This window comes from Protobothrops mucrosquamatus, unplaced genomic scaffold, assembly GCF_001527695.2.
Source record: "Protobothrops mucrosquamatus isolate PMUCROS unplaced genomic scaffold, P.Mucros_1.0 scaffold908, whole genome shotgun sequence".
Lineage (NCBI taxonomy): Eukaryota > Metazoa > Chordata > Lepidosauria > Squamata > Viperidae > Protobothrops > Protobothrops mucrosquamatus.
This window is the reverse complement of record NW_015387160.1, coordinates 1-27,553: the sequence shown is the minus strand read 5'-3', so window position 1 is coordinate 27,553 and position 27,553 is coordinate 1. Positions and strand designations below refer to the sequence as shown.

General features: G+C 34.8%; 1 protein-coding gene across 1 annotated transcript; it reads right to left on the bottom strand.

The window, feature by feature from the left end:
• On the bottom strand, nucleotides 1-26,815 carry MIA2 (MIA SH3 domain ER export factor 2). The gene is made up of 23 exons (XM_015819367.1): nucleotides 26,790-26,815; nucleotides 23,602-23,721; nucleotides 21,461-21,482; nucleotides 21,279-21,367; nucleotides 20,249-20,320; nucleotides 19,525-19,635; nucleotides 18,629-18,700; nucleotides 17,887-17,991; nucleotides 17,371-17,493; nucleotides 16,783-16,906; nucleotides 15,853-15,899; nucleotides 15,368-15,458; nucleotides 13,851-13,989; nucleotides 12,907-13,008; nucleotides 12,118-12,178; nucleotides 11,538-11,573; nucleotides 10,733-10,800; nucleotides 8,752-8,834; nucleotides 4,572-4,730; nucleotides 3,562-3,696; nucleotides 2,556-2,629; nucleotides 1,509-1,737; nucleotides 1-346 (listed from the first exon to the last, which is right to left on the bottom strand). Exons 2-23 carry the CDS (start codon nucleotides 23,695-23,697, stop codon nucleotides 171-173), a joined length of 2,214 nt encoding a protein of 737 aa, XP_015674853.1. The 5' UTR covers nucleotides 23,698-23,721; nucleotides 26,790-26,815; the 3' UTR covers nucleotides 1-170.
• Nucleotides 26,816-27,553: the final 738 nt, after the last annotated feature.

The window sequence follows — 27,553 nt, the reverse complement described above, 5'->3', positions numbered from 1 at the left end:
GCTGTACAGTTATAATTTATTCACAGTTAAACCAATATTTACAGATCACTCTCCTGAGAATTACTCTATTCAGCTTCAATTTGAGCAATAATAGAGTTGATTAAGTAACAAGTTACTTCAGTTGAGAAGAAATAATTCAGTCGAGAGAATTGTCAAGAACAAAATGATTTTCAACCAGTTTCTTGTGATTCTTGATTATCTGTAGATGATACAGTTGACAGGTGTGTTAACTCAGCAGAAACCTCATTTCTGTTATCAGATGGCGGTGGAGGTGGAGGAGGAAAAAAGCCAGCCCTCGGAGGAGGTGGATATTGTGAAAAAGGCCTCATAGGAAAGGGACCTCTCACTGTTCAAAGAGAATTATCAACATCTTTTTAGTCTGAATTTAGAGCAAAGCTAGTTAACATTGGACACATAATTCAAAACAACTAGTAACAGACAACATTAAAAAAAATCTCAATAAAATGGTTTCATTAAAAAAAAGATTTAAACGGTGAATGTTTCACATTCTCAAAACTGCCTTTGCCAAATTGATGCTCTCTATATAATGAACTCTTGTTTCCCAATAAATCGGGATATCAAGAAAACATCAATCTGAAAGACTGCTCCCAATTCATGAGCCTTTTATCAGAGATGAATTTTAATTAACTTTGCTAGATTTGCCTGTTCTCATATCAGTCCATCCATCCATCCACTCATCCACCCACCCATCTAACCTGATTTAAAAGATGACTGCTTCTACTTAGTGATTTTGTAACAATACAAAGACATAATGCAAATTAGTATAATTCAATACAACATAATGCAGCTGAAATTCCTAGCAAAAATCTTTCACAAGACATTGTAATGCCTGAGGAAAAAACAGATCTTCAAGGCCTTCCCCATCTAGGCCTCAGCAGCCTTCAAGGAGAAGGAACCTTGACAGCATTTCTTGGTTAGCCTGAGGTCACCTTAAACGGGCTTTGGGGCAGAGCTTAGGTACCTGGCATATGACATCTGGATCAAACAGGGAGGCATCACTCCTCAAGAACCTTTAAGAATGTGTCCTAGAACTATAAGTTGTTACTAAACAGAGCTAGAGTTTAGCAACAACTTTAATAATAAATTTCATGTTCTTAAAAGAATTTTAAACTAGGAAAAAAATTATGTATCAGAAGCACCTAGGCCAGAGTTCCCCAACCTTTTGGGCACCAGGGACCAATTCCGTGGAGAAAGGTTTTTCCACGGACCGGAGACTGCGTAGTTTTGTGTGCTGCCTCAATCCCACGGTTGGGGCTTTGTTTGTGTGGCCTGGTTACCAGTCCACAGACTGGGAGTTGGGGATCCCCGACATAGGCAAATTAACTGGAATTAAATCTCAAAAGCAAGGAAATTGGATTGTTATTCTAACAGAAAAAGGTACATCAGATCCAGATACATCAATTTCTTCTTGGACGGTGCTTCAACTTATGGTTTGTGAATGTTTTCCTAGGAATTTATTTAGTATTTAGAAACTAGTTACTACTTACTTGGTAATAGAGGACGTGGCAAACCCGCAAAATCCCTTGGGAAATATTCCTGGGAACTATATACAGAAGGAGGTACTGGTGGAAATGGAGGGCCTCTTCTCATGAAAGGTCCTCTAGGATCCATTGACATTAGAGGAGCTCTCAAAAAGGGAAGTGGTGGTGGCACAATTCCTGGTCCTAAGGTTTCGTTTTCAGGAGGAAGAGACTGATGGTGTATATTGTGCATATTCTGTAAAATAAATAAATAAATAAATAAATAAATAAAGGAATGGAGGCAAGTTAACTTTTTGAAAAGCACCTGTCATTTACATGTGTGCCTTATGAAAGCAGACTAGAGTAGAAATGGAATCCAAAGCAAAGGCATGAACCAAAAAGAATGCATTCAAATCCATTTTCAAAAGCTGCAAGCGAAAAGACATCAATTAAAATAGTATACAACGGAATGAATCACAAATGGGAGAGATTACAGTGAAAACCCTCTGGGTTAAGTGGGATCTTCATGGAGCCACTTTCTCCTCTGAGCCCCCCTAAGCCGTCCCTGCATCTGTTCCCTCAATGAAGAACAGTTTTCCCTGATTCAAAAGAGAGGGAAAAACAGCAGAAATTGCCTTCTCTCTTCTGAGAGCACAACTACCAAACGAGGATGAAATCTAAGCCCTTTTCTCTACAGCAGGGTTCTGCAACCTTGACAACTTTAAGACTTGTGGACTTCAGCTCCCAGAGCTGGCTGAGGAATTCTGGGAGCTGAAGTCCACAAGTCTTAAAGTTGTCAAGGTTGCAGAACCCTGCTATAGAGAAAATGCACGGTCCAGCCATTACCAAACAACTATTTTTAACCTCGTGTTCTTTCTTTCCTTTTGCTTTTTCAGTTATAAAATCATTTCAGTTATAAAAGCACTGCTTGAACTAACATTTATTCAGTGTTAGAATATGGAAGCATTCATATAAATAAAGATACACAAAAATACAAATTATACAAAATCAGTTCCAGCGCTGCAAATTTAAAATTTATTTCTTTTTCTCTCTGTTTTTCTGTGTTTTACTTACACTGCCATTGGCATGATCTCTTATTTCATCTCCACTCATGTCCATTCTGGAGTTATTTTCAGATGATGGTCCATCTGGATGTGAAGGAAAGGAAAGCACATTTTAACCTTAAGCAGACTCACAAACGTATTCCTTCCAGATGGCTATAAACACAAGATACAATGTCAAATGTAATGTTTTCACACATTTGTTAAGCACAAATGCTAAATGAGAAACATGAATGCTTCTTCGGGTTCAAAAAATTAACCCCCCCATACAGATACAAAATAAATAAATGTTAACATTCCTGCACAGAACATTTAAAACTTTCCCTTTTCACGCTTGCATGGCTGGCGTGCAAGAATCAAGAATGCTGCTTAAATATCATGCTACTGAAAATGAAGTCATTTATTATGATGATTTGTTTCCAAGTCTGAATAACCAATGATTACTAGTGCTGAATTAAACGTCTTAAATATATATTTAGTGTGAAATCGTGTTTAAGTGTATTGGGCTGTATTTAGTTCTGTTTTTAAAACAGATGTTTTCTTTTCATATTTCCTTTCTAAGTAAACCTCCCTTCACCCTCAATCCTGTTAATGTTCTTCTACCTGATTTCATATGCATGGGCAGATGCATCCCCATGCAACATACACCGCCTGAGAGAACAGCCAAGGTTCCTGAAAAGGCTGTTATGGGGCAGCATGGGAGAAAGATTAGTTGCACACATTATCTCCTATTCTCACAGCACAGCTATTTTCCACATCTGATGAGCGGTTAAAGTAGATTCACTTGTTTCCTAACTTCCAGCACTGCTTCTTTCTATGTGAGAAACTGGAAAGAGCTCTACTGCAGAGGGCACAGAACACAGCTTTCAACATATCACACCTACTACTAACATACCTAGATGTCTTACTAACATTCTTAGATTATCTTACTAAGAAGAACTAAAGCCTGAAAATGTGCATTTGTCTAGGTTCTAAAGAATTACTTTTAAATTCAAGTATTTTAAAACTACAATTCCAACCTGTTTTATCAACTGAATGCGTGTTATAACTTCTTAGTTCAGCTGGTCCTGAAAGCCTTCCAGAGTTTAGAGGATTGGAATAAAATCTTTCTGGTCTCCGAGGAGGAAAAGATTGCTCATTATAGAGGTGACCTACTGTTTAATAAAAAAAAATAATAAAGCTCTTTCAGAAGAATTCCTGAACAATGCCTAGAGCTTATTTTATTTTGTATTCCTTATACACCAGTACATACAAGTTAACTATAAGAGACAAGAGCACATGCTCCCAATAAATGTTAATGGACATCTGATACTTATTATATACTTAATATAGAATTATAAAATCATTAAGATTGAAAGGGAAAGTGGAGTCCTCTAATCCACACAATTGCCCATGCCATCTCGCAAAAATTGCTATCCAGTTATTGTAATGGAGCCCCAATAACTCCAGAAAGCAGGCTGTTTAATAACTCCCATGGTCAGGCAATTCCTCTACATTTCAATGTTGGATTTCTCTCTGTAAACATATCTTCTCTGGAGAATTAATCTATAACATATGATGCTAGAAAAAAATATTCAACTATACTAGTCTGAAGAATTCCTGGGACATCCCTTTTTTTAAAAAAAAAATGGACTAGATGAATATCAGTACTATGAGGGTAGTTTATATATTTTCAGAAATATGTAATCTGGAAATGGTTCTAGGGTTCTAATCATATAGGTTTTGGATTAAATGAACCAAAAATATACCCCTTAAAATGTTTAAATCAGCTAATTCTGTAAAAAAAGGGATGTATTATGTATGTTCTCCACCTTGAGCTACTTATAAAATTCATAAAGGTGGGATGTAAATAAATAAATATTTATTCTGAGGAAAAAACCATGTTTTAAAGTACACCACCTTCAAATGATTTGTACATATCTATCCACTGAATCCAAATCAAAGATCCATTTCAAAGTAGTTCCCAGGAATATTTCAATGTAGTTTCATTTCTGCATTTAGCAAAGAAGGGCAGACCATGTTTTGTTACCTGGGTGAGAAAGGATTACTCTGTGATCTCTATCCCATGGAGGTGACAAAGATCCAGTGTCAGAAGGTGGCCTGTGTGGATCAGATAACCTATTGATGTTCAGCTCTCCTCTTTCATTAACAACTTCAGTTATGCCAGGATTCCCCAGTCCTCTTGAACCTAATCAAAAAAATTACAATGAATCCAATTAGCACAATATCTAATAGTCTTAACTGAACCTGTAAATACCAAAACAATGTCCATTTCAAAACATATAAGTCTGTGTCATATTTATCATAAAAAATTACTCATTTATCAAGTTTAGGTGAAAAGATAAATTTGATTAATATACACAAGTAAAATCTCACTGAAGTTACAAATAGGATAATAAAACATAATGTGTTGTGATATTTAAGCTGGCTCACAATACATTTATGTAAACTTTGTATCATGCAGCTAGAATATTGATTCTCCAAGATGTATAGTGGATATAGAAAACCCAGTTAAAGTGCCAGGCTTTTGAGATGTAAAAATATCAGACCATGATAAATCAGATTTTTTTGCAACCTTTAATATAACATATAAGCTGTATAATTCAATTGAAAAACAAACATATCTTTTAGGGGGGAAATAACAATAAAAAGTACAATAGCATGGTTGCATAAGTATGCTTCCTTACAAGTAGAGATGTGGCTGTATTGAGAATTAACTGATTGCATTCAAACTGATGATAAATAGTAATCAGTACACATCTGCCATCAAGCAAAGTGACTGATCAAATCCATATAAATTTCAGCTGTTTTAGTAGGATTTTTCTGACATTTATTCAGTTGCCTCTTATACCAAAAGCCAGGTCTGCAAAGAGCTTACAAATGTCAAAGGGATCTCATTGTTGGAAGGTATCAGTCAGAAGAAGAGTACAAACAAATTGACCATGGAACATAGTGAAGACAACAACAAGTAGAGAAAACCAGTGATATTACCAAGAAGTGTATATTCTTCCAAAATTTATGGAAAAAAAAGCCCAAGAAGAAAACTGAGCTGGGAGGCTGCCAAGAGACCTATAGCAACTTTAAAGGAATTTCTGGCAAGTACTGATTGTGTACTATATGTGACAACAATCTCCTGTATTCTTCATATGTCTGGGCTGTGATATACGGAGGTAAGATGGAAGCCTTTTCTTACAAAGAAAAGTCCGACTGCATTTCACAAAAACCTACATCAAGTCTGATAAAGGCATGTGAAAAAAATGTGTTATGATCTTATGAGACCAAGGCTGAACTTTTTGACCATGATTTCAAAAAGTATGTTTGGTGCAAAAATGACACTGTGCATTACCAAAAGTACATCAAACCAACATTGAAACTTGGTAGTGGCAGCATTATGCTTTGAGGCTGTTTTCTTCAGCTAGAATTGGGGCTTTAATCAAGGTGGAGAGAATTATGAACAGTTCCAAATATTAGGACTCTGCTAAAATGCTGAAGATGAAGAGGAATTTCACATTTCAACACAACAACAACCCAAATCAACAAAAGAATGGCTTTACCAGAAGATCAAAGTTTTGGAATGGTTCAGCCAGAGCCCAAACCTGAATCCAATTGAAAATCTGTGGGAGTGACCTGAAGAGGGCTGTGCATAGGAGATGTTCTTGCAATCTGACAGACTTGGGAGTGCTTTTTTGCAAGGCAGAGTGGGCAAAGATTCCAAGGACAAGGTATGCCATGCTGATAGGCTCCTACCCCAAAAGACTGAATGCTGTCATGAAATGAAAAGGAGCTTCAACAAAGTATTAGTTTAAAGGTGTGCATACTTATGCAACCACGTTATTGTACACTTTTTATTGTTATTTTTTTCTTCCTAAAAAAATTCAGTTTGTTTTTCAACTGTACAGCTTATATGTTAAAGGTGGAAAAATTCTGAACCGATTTACCTGGGTCTGATTTTTTTTTTGTTTACATCTCAAAAACCTGGCAATTTAACAGGGATGTGTAAGCTTTCTACATCCACCCACTGGCCCAATCTAGAGCAGTAAAACCTCTGAAATTAGAAAATTCACATATGTTATGGACATTAAAGAACTCTTCATATAATTAAAAAGGGGTATGTGTTTTCACTTTCACACACATTCTGATCAGAATTGGGCCAGTGAACACTAGCCAGAGAAAAGGTTTTTCAGAAGTGGTTTGCCTTTGCCTCCTTAGGGCTAGACAAAAAATGGCTTGCCCAAGGTCACCCAGTTACCTTTGTGCCTAAAGTGGGACTAGAACACAGTTTCTAGACTGATGCCTTAAACACTACACCAAGCTGGCTCTCAGATAAAACTTTTATCTGACCACAAACATGCATTGTTGAAAGCCTGTTTATATTCCTTAAGACTTTTGTTAAGTGTCTGGAACTCTAAAAATACTGTGAATCTTTGAATCTGGCACTGTTCTTAATTGCTGTTAAACGCTCAAACTTTGTATCGCTGAGGTTCATCAGGGTGTTCTTCTCTGCCACTGGTTCTATAATTGCCTATGTTTGTACTGTCCTATTAACTTTAAGCTTATATGTACAGGAAATATACAAAAGCTTGTACAAATATGCAGTAAGAGGGTGTAAGTAGGATAAAGGGAGGAGATGCCTGTGCTTACACTTCTTCCAATTCTCCAGTTTGAAATAAACTATTATTTGTTTTGTCCTGTCTGCAAAAGTTGTAAATTTCCTTAGTATTCTCTTTGCCTTAGGTATGCAATTGTTTAGTCATGTCAGGCTGCTGCTTTGAAAACTATCACTATCACCCTGAAAACAAATCCACATTTATATTAAGATTCCTCTTACAAATCAAAGGAAGGAAGGAAATCTTTTTATTAACCTAATCACTATGTATTTTCAAGTAAACATTGCCCTCAGAGCCCAACTCTGTCCCAAACCCAACCTCCTCCAAGAGACCCACCACATCTTTTAAAGAGGTTAAAAGAGTCTTCCTTATTTTAGAAGAATAAGTGAGAAATAAGCACTTTGAACAGGTAGGAAAGGAAACTGAAACTATATTCAACCTTATTCACCCTTTCTATTTTTAATTAATTTTAGTTCAAAAGCAGGTAAACAGTTTGAGTATCTTATTCTGATTCTCAAACTATGGCATGGGTTGATCTCTTACCTACTTTATTATACTTATTCATGCCAGACTGTCTTAGCCCAGCAGTTTTGGAATAAAGTATAAGAATTTTAAAGCTATCTTTAGGCCACAATCAACAATCTAAGATGGAAAAACCCATACGGTATTTTATTGTAATATAATATGACCTGCTTTTCCTTTCATCTCATTTATTTTAGTTTTAAACACTATCATTGGTCCAGTTTTACTAATCTAATGAATGAGCAGTATTGGTTTAGGGTTTTTTTTTAAAGTAAATTAATTTCAAAACTAATATTTATACAAATGGCTTCATAATTACTGGTGGATCAAAGATTTACAAAAAATTTCAGTCAGGAAGTGTAAAAAAGTGCCTTCATGAAGAGGAGCCTCTCTGCAGATTTTTCATAAAAATATGTAATACATAAAGTTGGATATATGGAATTACTGCTCTCAGCTCCATGCTAGAGACTATTTATATAGATAATACAAGTTTAGCTGAAAAGGGTTGTTTTTAAGTTAATTTTACAGAATGATTACCAAGAAAGGAGGGATAGACTAAGAGGAGAGAGAATCCAGAATCATTAAGTTTTCAAATTTGAGAAGTGTACCTCTTCCTCCTCCACCTGGAAGCACAGGTGAAAGTCTTAAGGGACCCTCCAATAAGGTTGGGGGGGAAAGAAAAGCTCTTGTTTCAGATGAAGGTCTGCCCATTGGTGAGGGTCCATATGGGGACTGCTCTGGAACAGTTAAAACAAAATACTAAAATTCACAAAGTTAACGTTAATGGGTGTATAGAACAACAATTATTTATCAGCTCAGATTTGAAGTTTAAATTGGAACATAATAAAGTCAACTGATTGACTTTTCTTATTGGCCCTGCAATTACACAGGTCAGTTTTTATAAATCATTTAAGGAATTATGCAGGTTTTATTTAAGAATCACTGGGAAACAAAATTAGGTATTATAATTCAATGAAATGCAAATACTAATTAACTTGAATTGGTAGGTTAGTATATTTATTCAAAAATTAAGGAATTTAATTCTTTAAAATGCACTGGAAATTAAATAAAAAGCCATACCTCTGCCAAATGCTGTGGCTGTATCATCATAAGCATAAGGATCTTTTTTCAAAAGATGGCATTTAAATTCTATTTCTGTCAAACTAAAAAAAGGAACAAAAAGCTATGATTTTCCATATGACTGTTTCGACCATTTAATTTTTCTACTGCAAAGAAAAATCAGTTAATCAGATAGATCACAGGCATTGACTGATTCAATGATTTATACATACAGATGATTTGGATGGCTCCCCAACTTGCAAAAATGATTCTGTGAAACTAATTTAGGACTAAAAACAAAACAAAATAAACTAGGAACATAAAACAACATAATATAAAACAGCACAAACAGAAGTACTCAACATATCCAAAATCCCAAATCCATTTTCCAGCAGGCTCATTCATTGTACTAACCCAGTATTTGGGGGGAACACAAAAGGAGAAATACATTTTTAAAGTCTTATAGAAGACTAGACCCATCCAAATATCATAGAACATGCTGTTCTGAAAGATAGGAAATCATGACAGAGCAAGTATCATTAGATAGCATTGTTCTATGTAGTGATCTTAAGTATGCCCATGAACCAGTGGTGGGATTCAGCTGGTTCGCACCACTTCGGCAGAACTGGTAGCTAAATTTTTGTTGCCCAGGCCCAGAATGGACTTCTGGAAGCAGCATCCACACAGAGAACCGGTTATTCATATATTTGAATCCCACCACTGCCACGAACTGCACCCAAAAGCCTATAGGAAACCAGTTTAGCTTTAGTGTTGTTATGATGTCATCCCATTCCTGGCTACACCCCATTACATTATTGATTAATTGTGGTTTCTGGATGGTCCACAAGGGCAGCCTGATGTAGACCAAATTGCAATAGTCAACGTGTGATATGATCAAAGCACGAATGGACTTCCTGATCCAGAATCAAGTGCAATTGGCATACAATATGAATTTGTGCAAAGGCTCGCTTCATCACAGCTGCATCTACTGCCACTAATTCAAGGTGACCTCCAAAATGCAAAGCAGTTCTTTCTGGAGGAGAACAACTCTATACAAAACTAAAGATAAGTTTTCAGAAAGGGAGAGGTCCTAAATATCCTAATCATTCTGAGTTGCTTGGATTTAGTCAAAACCTGTGCTTTCCCATTTACACCACTACATCCTCCAGACACAAGGAACAAACCTTGACAGCATCACTTGGTTAGCCCTGAGTACAGATACAAAGCTTTATATCATCAGCATATTAATGATAATTAATTCTGTTCCAATAGATGACCTCATTCAGTGGCTTTATGTAAGTGTTAAATAGTGTTGGACAGGGAAAAACTCTGAGCACCATTGCAAAACAGGGAGTTAGGCCTATATCCCTCCCCTACCAATATCAACTGTAACACCATGGTCCTTTTATCAATATCTGAAACTGTCCAGAAAGATACCATGACTGATAAAATCAAGTCACTAAGACATCACACAGGGCCAGGACAGATGCATCACCCCCACTACAGCATCTAAAGTATCTCTCTAAAAATGGAAAGTTGAAGACTGGAGAAAGATTATCTAGAACTGTTAGATCCAGGTGGTGGAATAACACAGAATCACCCCCTTGTTCAAAAATACATTTATAACCACCTGGATTTAACCATGTACTGACTCTTAGGAGGCCTTGCTTTTGTTAATCAGGACTGAACTTTAAGGATTTATTTATAAATGAGAGATGAGATAAGGGGGGGAAAGATCATTTGTTGTGCTTTAAAAGAAGGTGATAAATTATGAAAATTATTTATACATGATGAAGGGGGAAGTAATTTCTTTAAATACCATGTATCTTTTTTTCTTTACTATATTATTATTACTTTCTTTTGTTTCTATTTTTTTCTTTTCTGCACTTTCTATTCTTTCCTTTTATGTGTTTCAATTGTTATCCTTTAGTAGTAATGTTTAATAAAATTACTGTTTAGAACTAATGCTAAAACTTCTAAACATGAACATCTTTATACTTACTTTTGTCTTCTGTGTAGATTTTCCTTTCTCATATCATTCAGTTGTCTTTCAGCTGCCCGGGCTGTCAACTTCAAATATATAGCACATATCAGAATTTTGTCTAAATAAATAAATGTGCTGTAATTTTTGAAAGTTCAACAAATATTTTGAAAATCAAGTATATAATTCTTTTACTTAAAATCTAGAATACTACCTTTAAAGCCCATGCATTACTTTAAATAACAATCAGATAAAGCATGCAGATCCAATCTTTTTTAACAAATAGGGACTATTGGTATTTAAAGAAAATAAATTCTGAAAGTCATAATTCAGAAAAGAATGTATTTAGCATCCACAAACAGAAAATGATTTTAAGATTGCACTTCTGATTTATCTTTTTTAAAAAATCTGGGAAGATATGTATTCAACTATATGGGTGGCAATTCTGCACTGAGAACTTTTGAAAGCTTTGGTAACTACTCTATTTTCTTGCTCTATCTTTCTGATGTGCTATAGGAAATATGGCTAAGCTTTTTTTTTACAAAAAAACAGCCAAGCATTAAGAATTTTTTTAAAAAAAAATTAAGAGGGAAAAATAATCCCTCCTTCGGTGAGGTAGATGGGCAGTTTGTAAATTTGATAATTAAAATAAAATTTAACATAAAATGTAAAGAAACAGGGCCATTTTGAAACATTTGCAATCATGTGTCTTTGAGGGGGAAAAAATCTAACAGCTGAACATATATGTAACCTACATATTGAAAACACTTTACACCAACGCTGTATTTTTTTTTCAAATGGGCAATAAAATAGTGCTTTAACTTACCCAATTATCATGAGCTTTTTTCTCATGTGAGTTAATCTATTAAAACAAAACTATACATTAATTTAGAAATAAAATCAAACTGAGTGACATTTTATATGTTCCTTTTAACAGATCAAAAATGGAACACAATACTTTTAAGTACTTTATACTATCGAATATAAGCCGGTAAAGCTACAACAAAATGTTGCTTCAACAAAGCTCTGCCACTAAACCAAAAATAATTTAAAACCACACTTCTATGTATATTTACCAGACAACAAATTTTACTGAAAGGATTCAATAAAAGTCGTATCAATTTGCTTTCATGTAGATTTGAGACTCAGCCTTAGTTTCTCAGTTGTAGTTACATATTAGCTTTAAACAAAAAATTGTGAAGTTTTAAATATGGCTAAATGGATATGAGCTCCTGAATGAAAGGAAGGATATGAATCAAAGAAAATTCCAATTGAAATAATTTAGAACAGCACTGAAAAGTAATTTCAAATGATAACCTTTTTTCCTAAAAAAAGGCCAAAGAACTGAAGCCATGTTATATGAGGTAAAAAAAACTTGGAAATTTTTCAATTAAGAAAATACATACCTGTTTCTCATAAGAGCAAACAGTTCTTTCCAGTTCTTCTTCAAGATCTTTTGCCCGATGCCTATACAATATTATTACAAGGAGAAATTATGTTATTATTGTTACAAAACTTTATTAAATAATTTAGGTATAAGCAAATTGGTTTTATTTTTTATAAACCAGGTGAAGTTGGAAAGATTATTGAAAAAGGGGACCAAATGTATCAGAACCTCCCTGTTGCAATCTCGTTGTTTGCCTAAAAGCGACAGGAGACATTGTGAATGGAATTACTTTTAACTGAAGTTGCTTTGAATGACGTGCTCCTATTTAAGCATGCTAGTATTTGTGATTTTAAAAAGGAATAATAAATATGTCTAACTGATTCTCAGTAATCATCAGCTATCTCAGTGATGGCGAACCTTTTAGAGACTGAGTGCCCAAACTGCAACCCAAAACCCACTTATGAATCGTCGAGTGCCGGGTGGGCGTGGCCAATTCGGTGGGTGTGGCCAATTCGGTGGGTGTGGCCAATTCGGTGGGCATGGCTGCAGTGGTAACAGCAGACTGGGTGGGACTAAAAAGTTTAATCAATCAATTCCAACTTTGCAAGAACTTTTTTTTTCCCTCGAGAAGGTTGCAAGGTTGTGCAATATTGCATCATAGATCTGTGGGCCAATGCTTTTTTCCTCTGACATGAAACACTACTAGAAATATCTCAAGTACAATGCTAGATTGGTACTCTTCCAATTAATCTCTATTTCTTTTTCAAAAATTTGGAATTGTTTAATTATAATACTTGGGTGAAATTACCGATAAGTATTCAGTTCTTCAGCAGCATGATTAATTTTCTCATCAACTTTGGAAAGTTTTTCTTCTTTCTGTAAACGTTCTTTTTCTTCTACAGTTAATTTCCTTTTAAAAAGTAAATATTACGTTAGTCATAACTCTATTGTTTTTTAGTTTTCATATGAAAGCCACTTTGACAAAAATTATTTCCAAAAAACTTGCAAACTTGTGTTTTGCAGTTCTGGTAATAGATGACTATTACAAAAACTGCAAATCACTTGCACTTACTATAGAATATACCCTACAGAAACATATGGAATTTCCAAATAAAAAGAGCAGTAAAAGAACTTGGATAGAGTCTTTGAATGATGCATGATTTTACTCTGAAAAGTTTTAATGCAGAACTTTGTTGGATGTGGTGTGTTTATGTGTACAAATAAAATGACGATGGGAAGTAAAACTAAAACTTTCACTATTTGATGTCTCTATGTTCTTTAAGTGATTGGCAGAATCAGACACACACACACACACACACACAAAAAGTATCCAATTTCGGTATCTAAAATCTTTATATATTCAGGCTACACAGTGAAATAATATTCAATAGGCCTTTTTAAAGAATTCAAAAGCAAAATTCAGTTCTTTGTATGACAGATTGATCATACTAGTTAAAAAAAAGATTTTGCATTCCAAAATGATTTCCAATAAACCAAAAACATAGTAAATATTATAAAAATAATTCTTTTAAGGTATCCTGTAGGATTTAGAGTAACTGAATAACTCTTGTAGAGTTGAATTTAATATTAATCTATTCAATATTGGCACAAGAGAGTAAACTAGTAAAATAATTTGGCAAATTTAGGTTATATATTGTGCTACAAATTGAAAGCATTCAATTACAGAGAAATAACATTTAGTAACAAATTAATGTGTGATTTATTAACCAATAAATCCATTGCCAGTAATACCTGTGAAGATTCATTTCATTTTCTTGGTACAGTTCTGTCATGACTTTAAGCTTTTGCTGAAGCTTTTGCATTTCATTTTGAACCTCTATATTTTCTGACTGCAAAGTGACATGTTCCCTTTGTAGTCTTTCAATCCGTTCTGTCATAAAGAAATAAGTACAAATAAGCAAATACTGGAACCATAAAACTGAAACTCAGAAATTGAATGAGCTCATTCTGAAAAAACGTGATTTAGTTTGATCAGGAATATTTTATTCTGCTTTATTGTTACTCCACAATATTGTACATATTGCTATAGCTTTTTAAAGAAACCCTCAATATTAGTATTAATATAACAACTTAATATTAGTATTAATAGCTGAAAAATGACTTGTACTTCTACAAAAATGCAAAATATTATTTATTTCCATATGTATCTGAACATGGAGTTTTACTGTTGGCTTAAATAGGGACACACCAGTTTAAAACAGGAAACAGAGCTGTTACTCAGTGACATATAAATGTCTAAATATTTTAAATGGGCCAAAGTACTTGCAAGCTGATGTTTAGGATTGATCAAACAGTCATAGAAAATGTCTGCTGGAAGAGCTATTGCTTTTAAAGATATACCACCAATTATTAAATCTAAGTCTTTATATTCTTTTTCCAACAAAGACAGTCAATGCTGGTTCAATGTGTTCCATAAAAACACAGCACAGTGGGGTCTTTAGAGTGCTATTAGTGAGAATTGCTTTATCTATTAAGATGATTCAAATGGAAGTTCAAGTCATGCTATAGGTCACAGTTCTAAAGCATTCACTGCTAGCCACTGTTCATCAATCTGTAAAGACAAAAGCCATTAGACTATTTTTTTTCCTGTTCTGGATGATATTCTACAGTATCTATAAGAAGTTTCAGCTACTCTTTATTGATTTTGAGAAGAGAACAAACAGAAAAAAATCTATTTTTTCTGCCTTAATGTTATAGTCAGTTTTTCACTAACTTCAGTGTTTACAGATTCACTCCCATACAAAAATAAAATGATATTCATGGTTCCACTTTTATCAATTCCAAATTTACCATTAAGATTTTGAGGATAACAAAAAGAAAAAAATTAACAACCTGGAAAAAACTTTGCTAAAGTTAGAGCAGATGACAACATTTTTCTAAATAATTGGTGAGGGATATTGTTAAAAAAAATCATTAAAAATTTAGATTCTTTCATCTTATGAGAACTGAGAAATTATTCAAAATATATTAGGGAATAACTCTCGTTTAAAAGATACCTAATTATCTAAATAAAGTTGCTATTATAAAAAGCTAAATCTGACATCCAATGTCCACTCATACAAAGGGACTTACTTTTCATCTGCAATTTTTCCTCAGACCATGCATAAGCAGATTTAGCGAAGGAGGAGATAACTAAGAATTGCTTTTTTTTCTAAATTATTACTTTCAAAACCCCTAATTTTAAAAATAGCATATTCAGCTTACTCCTACTCACTTAAAAATCTATGGAAAAATTGTGAGTACTTTACCTGCAAGTTCCTCTTTTGCTTTCTTTTCATCAGCTAACTTTGAATATATTTGATTCCTTTCTGTTTCCACAGATTTTACATGAGCATTTAGCTATACAATGAAGGAAGATAAACTAGGTAAGATCGTTTTTGTTAGAAAGAATACATTTGCACCTCTAGAACAAATATCATATGAATTGTAATTAATTTTCTGTCTGTACTATAATTTACAAGTGCAGGGAACATTGTCCAATGAAATGCAACCAATGTACCATTTTGTTTCTAAATATATTATTTAAAAATTAGCCTGAATCCAGAGTTCCAGTGAGAATTCCATTCTTGAAGGAGAGTGGAGGACAATGTTGGCAATTATAGCTCCTCCCAAAAGTCAATATCCTGACCTTCAATGTATAAAGTATTTTCTCATAGTCCAAATACCTTTTTTTACATGCTAATCTTTACAGATTTTTAAAATAGTTAAAACCTTCATAAAATTACTCAATTACCTTTGCGGCATAAATTAGCTTCTTTACTGTTTCTTTTTCTGGAACATCTGATTAAAGAAATTGAGAGAAAAAGTAAAACTCAGAGAAATAATCTTGGATTTTACAAAAATAACACTACCACTACAAATATTCTTTTTGTCCTCTCTCTTAACATTTTAATGTACCTTTAAACAGGAATGTGGAAGATAGCAAGGATTTATTTATTAAGCCTTTGAGAAGCAACAGAATTTCTCAGTTGGTTTTAACATTTTGTTACTTTATCCTTAAGATAAATGTAGCTGACCCCCAAGTGGATGCTGCTGATGCTGCAATTTCTACTTAAGGAATTGGGGTGTGAGTGCGAGGGAAAAGGACATCCAAAGACTTCTTTTTACTGTTGCTTTTAATCTTACTTCAAAGGATGATTTTGAAAAAAAAAATCTGATCTTAACATCATGCAGCCCTGAGAAATCCAGAATCTATATAAATAAAAATGTAAATGTTCGTTTGTTCAAAATCTTAAATCTCTGAAAGTTCTTCACCGATTGCTTTGAAATTTTGACACAACGTTGCATTCGAATACGCGCGTGTTTTTATATACCTACTATTATATAGATGTATAGATGTCACACCTGTGACAGGTAAAAACATGTTTTTGAAAAACAGCGCCATCTGTTGGATGTAAAAGCAACACATACTAGCATTGTGAAATTAAACATACTACAAACGTGCGCTTTCTCTTTTCTTTCTTTTCCATTTAACCAGACTGAGCCACAGCAACGCATGGCCGGGTACAGCTAGTATACTAATATAAAGCTTTTGGAGAAAAAAACATTATGCCTTGAATGATATAGGCTATTCTCTACAAACATGTATTATAATTTATTTCTTTTTGAAGACAAAGTCTATAATGACAGTGGTTTCCTATTTGAAATCTGAAAATATTTTTACCCAAGTGCTGCTCTTTTTCTGTTTCATTCTTTATATCATTATCCTTGTAGTTGTCACCCACAGAATCATGCTCTCCTGTTGCACAGCTCCAGTCCTTCATCCTTAACAAGCAGTCTGTCAGAGACTAAGCAGTATTTTAGAATAGAGAGAAGGGGGGGGAGAGAGAGGGAGAGAAAGAGAAAGTTAGTGTGAATTAATCTTAGACTCTATATTAAACAAATATCAAGGTAATATGTTTCATGCTTAAAACTACACTTTTATGGATATTGTGAATCTTAATATGACAGCTTCTTCCAAGAGAGAAAAAAAGTTTTTAGGAACTACTGTGGCAAGTAAATATTAGCAAAATTGAATTTACAGAATGCGAGGCAAATTTCAATTTCCATTCAATGACAATTTTAAAACAGAAGCCAAAGCATGAAAGCATGTTCTCCTTATTAGGCACCACAAATCTCTAACTAGCAGTGGTTTATTTGATTTCTGAAACAGCCACTTGCATTTAAAATCTACTGAATATGTTTTCTGAGAACAATCTCTATAATATTTTTGCTAGACCACTCAATGCTAAAAAATTAGAAATATGTGTACCTTGACTTGACTTTCTTTATTTTTAAGAGCTTCCTCCAGATCTGCTTGAGATGATTCATACATTTTTATCTGCTCATTTAGCTCACTAAATCGCTCACTCCATCCTTCAGCTTCTTGTAATAACTAGAGAGGGAAGTTTGCAAAATCACTATATTATATCAAAGAAACGTGTTACAAATCAAACAAAAAACAAACTGAATAGCAAAAGCTGAATTAGAGCTTAGAGATATTATGTTGCCCTTGTCTCCCCCACTCCTTTTTATGCACATGATCTTCTTTCCACTTTCAACTGACCCAGTAATCCACCAGATGGGTTATAAATGGTTTCCCAAAGGGCTTTTTTCATCAGTACTGAATAAATTTATCTGCTGAAAAACAAAGTCTCAAAATGCAATTACTTATAAAAGCAGAAGCTCTGTGAAAACTTCCTTTGGATGAATTTCTTCTTTTTTGTACAATATTTAAGTTTAAAGAATAAAAATCTAAGTATGTATAGAGTCAGTGAAAAGTACATACTTGTTTTTCACTTTCATGAAGATGTCTGTTTTCCTCTACTGCATCTTGCAAAGAGGTCTTCAATCTCTCTCTGTTAATTTCATATACTTTTAATGTGGTTTTGGCCTAAATGACATGGAGATTATATTAAGCAGCATGCATCAATTTATTTATTTATTTAATATTTTTGTAGCACCTTCCTTAAATTAAGGGACCTTATTTATATGTATCATATTGGCACTGTATCATGTATCATATTTGCTTTTTCAAGCAAAGGAATATTGTACAACACTGTATTTTCATGACACAGGATTAAGCAATGGGTTCAGTTCTGAAAAGGAGATAAGAAACTTTGGATAACAAAAGGATGATCTTGGTCAAATTGATCTAGTACTAGACAATATAGTACTAGACAATATATCAGAACATAAATAAAGCATTCTCAATTTTTTCCCCCAAAATACCCAATTACTATCTAAACCAGACAATTCCAGTAGTACTAAGGAGAGTTAATCTATTTATGATAGTATTAAAACCTTGGATCCAGGCAATGCCAGGGAGATAAAATAAGCCATTCTGGGGTACATATCAACCTCAGCTTTCCTGCCTAATCTTTTACATTAAAAAAAATCTTTTTAAGTTAAGTAGGAAATTAACAAGTTGTCAAATATCAACATCCAGAATCAGCTTTTTTTTCTAAGTACACTGTTTTGATGCATATGCCCACTTGCCTATACAAACATCAAGTTAAATATCGGCTTACCTCAGCGACTTGAAACTGGATAGATTTTGCTTCATTTTCTAAAGATGCCTTTTTTTCCTGTATTTCAGCCATCTATAAAAATATTAAAACACTATTTTATATAAAAGTTTCTTCAATGTAATTAATACTGCCAACTCAAAATGTCTGGGCACTGATTACCATGTAGTTTACCATTACATTTTTTTCATCTGGGCATATTGTTCAAAATTATTTTCAATTAATGTTAGGATGCCATATATGTTATATGAAAGAGTCAAGTCATTCTCTTATCATCTTGTCACCTTTCCCTCTTTAATGTTTTAAATATTTGCAAAAAAAAATCCCCAATACTCTGACTTGATAAATAGTAACTCCTCCATTTTCCAAAAGAAATGAATAATTCATTCTAGTCACAGAGTCCTGTGATACTTAATCCCGCCACTTATCCATTCTCTTCCTAGCACAGTATTTTGGAGCCAACAGTCTTGAGCATAACACAGATAAATTCTGAGAAAATATACACAGAATCAATCAAAAGTTTGTGAAATCATAGCACTGTGTTGAAGATTAAAACTTATTCAAAATATTGTATTGTTATTTCTTTTTTCTAATCTTCAACTACAAGTATCAAGAAATATTTGACATTCTCTCTCACAAGCATAAGTAATTAAATTGAAATGTTTAAGAAATTGAATTATTAGACATTAAGAAATTAAAACAAAAGCAAAATTTGATGTGCTATGTATATTTTCTTTGAAATGTATTTTACTTTCATCAAAATAAGAAAAACTGAATCAACCATGAGATATTATCCACTTTTTAAAAAATGAAAGAACAAGATATTAATTTTAACATATACCCAACTTGTATTATAATATTTTTGCCTCAGAAAGTTTGCTTTTTAATAGAAGACTTACCAAATCATCTTGTTCCAATTGTTTAGATTTCTCTTCTTTCAATTCTTTTTCTAAGTGTTCTATTTCATCCTTGAGTGCCGAGTTTGAACTGTTCAGTTCTTCATACTCTGTCTAAATTACCAAGATTTAAAACATGCTGACATTCAGACGTACATGTGATCTAGAACATAATAGTTACTAAAAACCTTTAGCTGTAATTAATCATCACAAATTAGGAGTAGCCCCATAAATAAAAAATACCCTAAAGCAAATTTATCAAACTGTATATACGTCAAATTAACTCAAGAATATCTAGTCAAAATCTCTAAGTTGACTGAAGGGTTATGTACAAGCTTGCTTAATTGATAGCCTAATTCTATTTCAAGAACCTGTAGTAAAACAGACTTTTAATATTAGGGAATATTAATAATCTATTTCCTGAACACCCATACATTATGGCTTAAGCTGCCCTATTTATTTGGAAATGGCTCAAATCTTTTCCTCAATTTTATTTACCAGAAATGCTATAATTGTCAACATTTTAGATTCTACCTTTACACAAGAAAAACTTAACTTGATTATGCTGCTCAATATTATAAACTATTATTAACTGTAATATGTGGGATTGGAATTCCACTTACTTAGCACAAATAAATACTAAGGGATTTTTGAATAAACCGTCATAGTTACATTTGAACCAGAAACCAGAATACCCTACAAGTGGTTCTGTCTCTTCCAATTTTACCTTAATATTTGATGCAATGGTTGACTCTTGTAGAAAGCTGCCATCTTTCAGAGTATTTTCCAATTCTGCATACTAAAACAAGAACATCATGTTACATTTTAAACAAAGAAGCACTTCTCATTTTGTTCCAATAGTTCAAAATAATTTGTTTTAATTCTTTATGACAGACTGATCCAAAAGCAATCTGAGATTGCACAAATGAACAATTATTTAGCACAGAAACTATCAGTTTCTAACAAATTGTCAGAAGAATTGGTTTAAAACTGTTTAACATTTCAAGTTTAATTATTCTCAAGGCACTTACAGTATATGATATTGTACATGTTGAATAACTTTATTAAAATTATATGCCACAGTTTCCTTTCAAGAATAACATGTTAGGGAAATATTGTAGTATGAAAACCAAATTTCAAATAAAAGAGAACTATTTTTAGATTCTTCAGGAACACTGCTCCTCCCACATCAAGATGGAAACAGAAACTGGTTTTGGCCTAGGCCATTTGGTGGTGGAGAGATTTAAGGATCAGAATTGGAATACCTTGCTTGTTTCCATTCTTTTTAATTTCCTCAAGCCCAGAGAAGAGTTTAAAAAGAGTCTGTCACTCTTTCTGGTGACATCACTGTAAGGTCTCCTGCTCTAGTCAGAGCAATAACCTTTTACCTCCAACTTAGTAGAGAAGTTGCTATCTCTGTAAATGGGATAATAAACTATTCATAGAGTCCCTTACACTCCGTTTGCTTATTTCAGTGAGGCTTCTTCCTTGTTAGGATGGTTAAACTCCAGTGTATTTATTGTGAGTTAAGATTTCTTAAACACAGGAAGTCATACCTTAAGAAATCTTTCCTATACGTTTTACATCAGAAAGGCACATAAAACCAAATTTACTTTCAGGGACAACCCTTATTTTAGAAAAAAGGCGTAATTTATATCATCAAATTTGGCCATTTGCTAACAAGTTCTGATAGTGAACCCCATAAATTGCCTATCCTTCCATACCTATTTGCTCACATTTGAAATAACTGAAATTACCTCTTTTTTGTGGAGACTGAGTTTATCCATTAATTTACATCGCTCTTCAATTAGTTCAGCAATATTATTGGCAAGTTGCTTCTCTCTTTCTAAAAAAAAAGAGATGAGTATTATAACCTTTAACAGAAAATGACTCCAACACAATCTACAAAGCCTAACTCACAGAAAATAAATTAACTTACCTACATAACGTCTACTTGTAACCTGCAAAAAAACAAAAGAGCAAATATTGCAATTTGTTTACAATATCTGATGAGATTGAAACTCAAATTTCAATTTAAGTCTTAAGACTAGTGTATCATAATAAAAAAAATAGATTTTGGGGGTTGAAGCAAACATAACATAAAGACCTTACACTAATTCAGATAAAATATCTAAAATGGGTGGAATAATAGTATTTTCCTAGAATGCTTTTTCTTCAATCATAAGACATTAGCTGAAATAAAACAAGATTAAAGCTAACCACATTCACCCAATTAGCTAAGTTTTTTAACCTGATTAGTCTCAAGCACAGTGAATAGTAGTGAAAGTAAATATCTTAAGTGAAGTTAGATAGACTTATGAAAGAAGAAAACATATTATTTTTCACAACCAGACCTCTTTTGCTCCCAAGTAGGAGAGTGGTCATTGACTTGTATGGAATTGTGCCTGAGCAGCCCCCATCCCCAAGATTCCACCTCATAGTATATAGAGAAGTTGGGGGAGTTAAAGTGGGCTAAGAAATGCCTAGAGTACTGCTGACAAATGAAAGGGACTGAAGATGATCAAACATGAGCTATAGTAATCATGAGAAGCTATCTTGTGTGGTAATGGTGGGAAACATAATTATTTCTTTGTCCCTATTGCATCTGCAGATAGTCGCCTAGCGGCCCTATTTTGAACAACAAAGTGCCTCCCTAAAGGGAACAATATTGGGTCTTACTTGCAGGTTTGCTCTTTGGAATATGCTGCATACTTAGCGGATGAAGTTGCTTGCATTGAACTTTAAGCCAGCACAGAGGCTATAGGAATGAAGTCTTGCAAGGGTATTTGGGGGAGGAGGGGGTTGGTCCTGCTGCATTGTAGGAACTGGACAGAGCTCTTGTGGCTGCTAGTTTGGCCAGCTCTGTGTTAGATCAGTGTCCCTCCCGATTAGTTAAGGGTGCCTGGGAGGGGGCTAATAACTCTTTGAAGGAGGGAATGGTTCCTTTGGTTCTTAAAGAGGCAGTGGTGTGTCCTCTCCTGAAAGGGCCATCACTTGACCCAACTAGTCTAGACAGCTTTTGTCCAGTCTCCAATCTCCTCTTTTGCGGGGAGGTGGTAGTTTTCATGGTTTTTTGCAAGGTCATAAAGACTTGTTTATGTGCCCTAAGTGTATTAAGGGCCCCGTTTCCTGGCTACATTGCTATCTATAACAGGGGTCTTCAAACATGGCCCTTTTATGACTTGTGGACTTCAACTCCCAGAATTCCTCAACCAGCATGCCCTGGCTGAGGAATTCTGGGAGTTGAAGTCCACAAGTCATAAAGGGGCCAAGTTTGAAGAGCCCTGATCTATATTAATAGTTTCATTTGATACTATATATATTGATTTTGTACTGTCTAATTGTCTTAATTTTTAAAATTATTCTATGTTTTATGAGACTCACTTGAAATGGGAGGCTATAGAAATCAAAAAATAAAAATACATTGCCTCAAAATTGCAAGCATTTCCAAAATGGAGGCAATTTTGAAATGTTGCAATGTTTTCCCATAACTTATTTGTTGTATTATTTTGAAAATATATAAGCAAAAAGTAAACTAAATTTTGTATAATGCTTTAGGTTACAAGGGGATGTTTACCAAGATATTTAAATAGGACAAGGAAGGAAGGGTTGTATAATCATCATTTCGTAAGAGAGATTTTACCAAAAGCTAATTTAAGAAGAAAGGAAAAGTGTTTATATACTTCATTATAAGTTACATTTTGCAAAGTGCTGTTCTTATATAATTATAAATCACAAAATTAGATTTGAAAATGTCAAATTATGCTGTGTTAAATATTCCAAATCAAAAGAGGTTTAGTCAAAGAAAATAAAATTTGCTAATAATTCTCAAAATTTATTAAGCTTAATTTTATTTTAAAAATATTTCCAATACAAATTTTATATATTTTGATTGAAAAGAGGATCCTCCTCCTGAATCTATATAGCAATTTAGGATTATAGTCTTTAACATGACTATCCATAAATTGACCTACTGGCAAATAAGCATGCATAGGAACATGGTATAAAAATCTACTTTAGCTAGATGCTTAACAGAATGATTTTACAGCATTCCAATTTAATGCCTTATTGCATACTTACTGACTTATACATCCTGCATAAGAACAGTAAAACAGTAAAAATGGCAACGATTATAATTTCCCATGAAAAACCAAAGAGATCTGGACCAGGTCTCATATTTTCAAGAAATGATGAGACAACCTTTAAAGAAGGAAAACAAAGTTAAAGCCTGACAGAACAATTGTTAACATAATTTCCATATTTTGATCATATTAATTCATAATCATTGCATTTAATAAAATGTTCCCCAGCTAAAATGTATAATAAACATAAAAGGGAAAAGGGGATACTTACATTACATTAATCAGGGCAATTGCACATATAAATGCCAAGTACTATTTATCAATTGAGTTGTCAGTATTTACTTTTCTTCCTTTTCTAGAAGTGACTACAGTATTATCAGAAACTCTATATTTTAGATTTGTTGAATATATGCTGGCAAATAAGATAAATATTAGTCAATTAATCATATTGTAGAGTAAGTGAAATTTGACCTGACCTAATATTTCTTTACTCCAATATAAATCTATTAGGAGCTTGCAGATAAGCGTGCAAAAAAGGACTATGGCCATAAACAGTAATTCTGAACAACTTTAGCAAGTAAATCAAATTAATCCCCAATTAAACATGCAACAGATTAAGCTGTTAATCTGCTTCAACCTTTTGTTACCAATGGTACCCAGAAAACTTTGTAGACAAAATGAGAAATATAGCTATGAAAATTAGCATTATAAATTTGTCTATTTTTACTGCTCCAATCAGAGCTAAGGGCAAATGCTAAATAATGAATGATGCTAAGGAGAATTCTGCTAGATGCCTGAAACCAAGGATATGGCTGATAATTGAAATCAATATGTGGAATTCAGCCTCTAATCAGAATATATTACATTGGGGGTCTCAATGCTCATCAGGGCTGTCAAGTAACATTGTTGTACTACTATAATAATAACTCACAATTGACTTTAGTACAAAAGCTGGGCAAAGGCTGTTCTGGCTACAACGTCTACCTGCTGATCTAGCAGGTACTATGAGATCAGAGAAAAACTTACAAAGTGTGCACTTGCTCCTTCATATGTTCAGATCCATATGGAATGAGGGATAGAACTAATCTGGAGCCAGAGGACTTCTATACAAACAGCAAATCCATCTTGCTAAGATTCAACTTTAGCCCATGTGTCTCATCCAGTTCCCCACAGTTTCTAAGTGCTTGTTCAGTACTTCCATCCATCTACTGTTTTGCCCGGGGTGAAGGTAAACTGATGACACCTCAACCCACGGCTGTCAAACTCGCCACGTCACATGTCGTGATGTATTGTGACTCTTTTTGCATAGCTGGGCACGGCTTCGGTATGATGAAACCGGCCTGTCGGCCGGCAGTTTGACACCCCTGCCTCAACCCAATCTGACAAATGATTGCACCCAGATTTTTAAAAAGGGAAGAGGCCTCAACTCTTCTTCCCCAATTTGAAATGCCTGCTCAGAAGGAGTAGAACCATTGCAAAATATTTTCTCCAACTATTGCAAGCAGTCCAGAAGGATACCACAATTAATGGTATTGAACCCCACTAACAAATCCAGTAGGAGCAGAAGAACCACTATGTCTCCATTCAGGTCCTGCCACTGATCATCAACAAAAGTGACAGGTATGGTTTCCTTGTTTTATATTCATAATCAGAATACACATGTACAAATCCTGATTTTACAGGTACAGCTAATTAATGTTTTATTAGTTACACAGTAATTCCTGCAGTAGATTTTATGACAAGTAAATTATAATCCCCATCTCATGTGACCTCAACACAAAACTGCAGTAAGTTGAAAGACAAATCTTTATTCAATTTGGAGACTTGGAAACTGTCCACAAAAGATTGAATAGTTTACAAAAAAAACCCCAACCCATGCAATCTGGAATAATGCAATGGTTAAACAAATCCCAGAGCAGTTAAAACTAGCAAAAGTTTGGAATCCATGCTAGCCCAAGCCAGAGACCACAGTTTTAACAACCTCCAGAAAACTATACAGTGGGAGCCACGGAGCATGAGGATGTCACTCCAGAGGGCATCTACTGCAACAGAGAAGACACACTGCCTAGGTCAGGGGTAGGCAACCTTGGCTCTTTTATGACTCGTGGACTTCAACTCCCAGAATTCCTGAGCCAGCCATTCTGGCTCAGGAATTCTGGGAGTTGAAGTCCACGAGTCATAAAAGAGCCAAGGTTGCCTACCCCTGGCCTAGGTCTTGATAAATGATGTTGTTTCGCTAAAGGAATCTGAAGCATGACCACTCTGCTCAATTACTCTGGCTGGTTAGAAAAAATATCTCAAATAACAATGCCTTGAACCTGGACCTTGTTATCTATTCTCAACACAATTCAAACATTCAAGTTTCATCATCAACATTTGTGCAAAGGTCTGATTTATAATGCCTGTTTCAGTTATAAATCATGCCCAGCATTGCCTTAACCTGATGTCCTCCAGGTATTCCGGACTTCTATTCTCATCATTAATTTTCAAAAGCCATCAGCCTCCGTAAATTATTGGGTGTTGGTAATACGGTATGTATACCTAAACAAAAGGCAGGAGCAATTCTATAGACCTGCAAAGAATTTCAGAGGCTGAAGTTTTCTATTTTTCTAGCAAGAATAACGTGCCTTTATCTACCATTCCTAACACCAAGCTTTAGTGATGCGAAAGTTTCATCCGAATTATTGCCTCGTGCAACTATTAAAAAAAATAGGACTTAAGACACCAGGGACATTTTACCCTAGTTTTGGAGGCTTCGTTTAAATCTGGTCTTTATCACAGAAATCAGGAGCAGCAACAGCAGAATATGGGGAAATTTCCTTATCCTTGCAGAACAACGGCCATCGTCTCATATGAGGAACTGGGGCTGCGCGATGTTGAAAGCTGCAGCACACAGCCACATATCTTTGCGTACTCCTGGCTCCTAGAAATTACGCGTCTGCTAGAAGTTACGCCAAACCCCAGGGAACTCGGGAGGTTAGCTTCGGCCAAGGGCCGATCGACCCTCGTTCCAGATTGCTTCACAAGCGGCCCCATCTGTCCCCACACTCACGCTCCAAGCGCTTTTCAAGGCCAACCCATAGTAGTGCTGAACGCAGTCCCTCAAACCCAGCCCGAAAATCCCGGCGACAGCACCCTCCGGACTGCCCCCAGGAACGGCGACATTAAAAGACGCTGCCATCTTACTGCATCAGCTGCGATTCTACCAAAGAAGCCCCGATAGCGCTGCCAGCGCCGCCTCTTCCTGTCTCGGACGGCTATCAGAATGTACCATTGGCAGCGCCGGGGAGAGGAAGAAACCATGTCTGTTGGAAGGGGAGGAGACCAGCAGATGCAGAGCAATCCCCAACTTGTCAACAAAATAATTGCCTCCAAAGAAGTAGTACGGAGGAGAGGGCGAAGTACCAGACTGGCCCAGAAGGTGATATTTATAATCCTTCGGTATATTTCCTTCTCCGAAGGACTAACCTCTGCTACCTGACGCAGATTAATATTGAAAGTATCGCACTTGTTCAGAAGATAGCATACATTCGCATTCCCTTGCCTCTGATAAAACTGCGGCCCTATTTTTTTTAATGGGGAATCTCGTGAGTTATTCATTTGAGTTGAAGCTCTGTTATCCGTGACTCGACATGGATGCATATTGATTCTAGCATTCATACGCATGATACCATGAAGACAATGCAGTACTCGGCCAATAAACGAAGATAGGGACTGCCGCTAGGCACTCTCACGTGCTGTATCTGCTAAGGCAGGGGTTCTCAACCTTGGCAACTTTTAAAACTTGTGGACTTCAACTCCCAGAATTCCTCAGCCAGCAAAGCTGGCTGAGGAATTCTGGGAGTTGAAGTCCACAAGTCTTAAAGTTGCCAAAGTTGAGAACCCCTGTGCTAAGGCAGTGTTTCTCAACCATGATAAATTTAAGAACCGTGGAGCTCAAAACTCAGAAT

Coding starts and splice junctions, on each gene's coding strand:
- MIA2 (XM_015819367.1), bottom strand. CDS start 23,697: ATGAGACCTGGTCCAGATCTCTTTGGTTTTTCATGGGAAATTATAATC. Junction 19,636..20,248: donor CCATTGCATCAAATATTAAG/GTAAAATTGGAA, acceptor TTGGTAATTTAG/ACAGAGTATGAAGAACTGAA. Junction 8,835..10,732: donor AATCTACACAGAAGACAAAA/GTAAGTATAAAG, acceptor TCCTTTTTTTAG/TTTGACAGAAATAGAATTTA.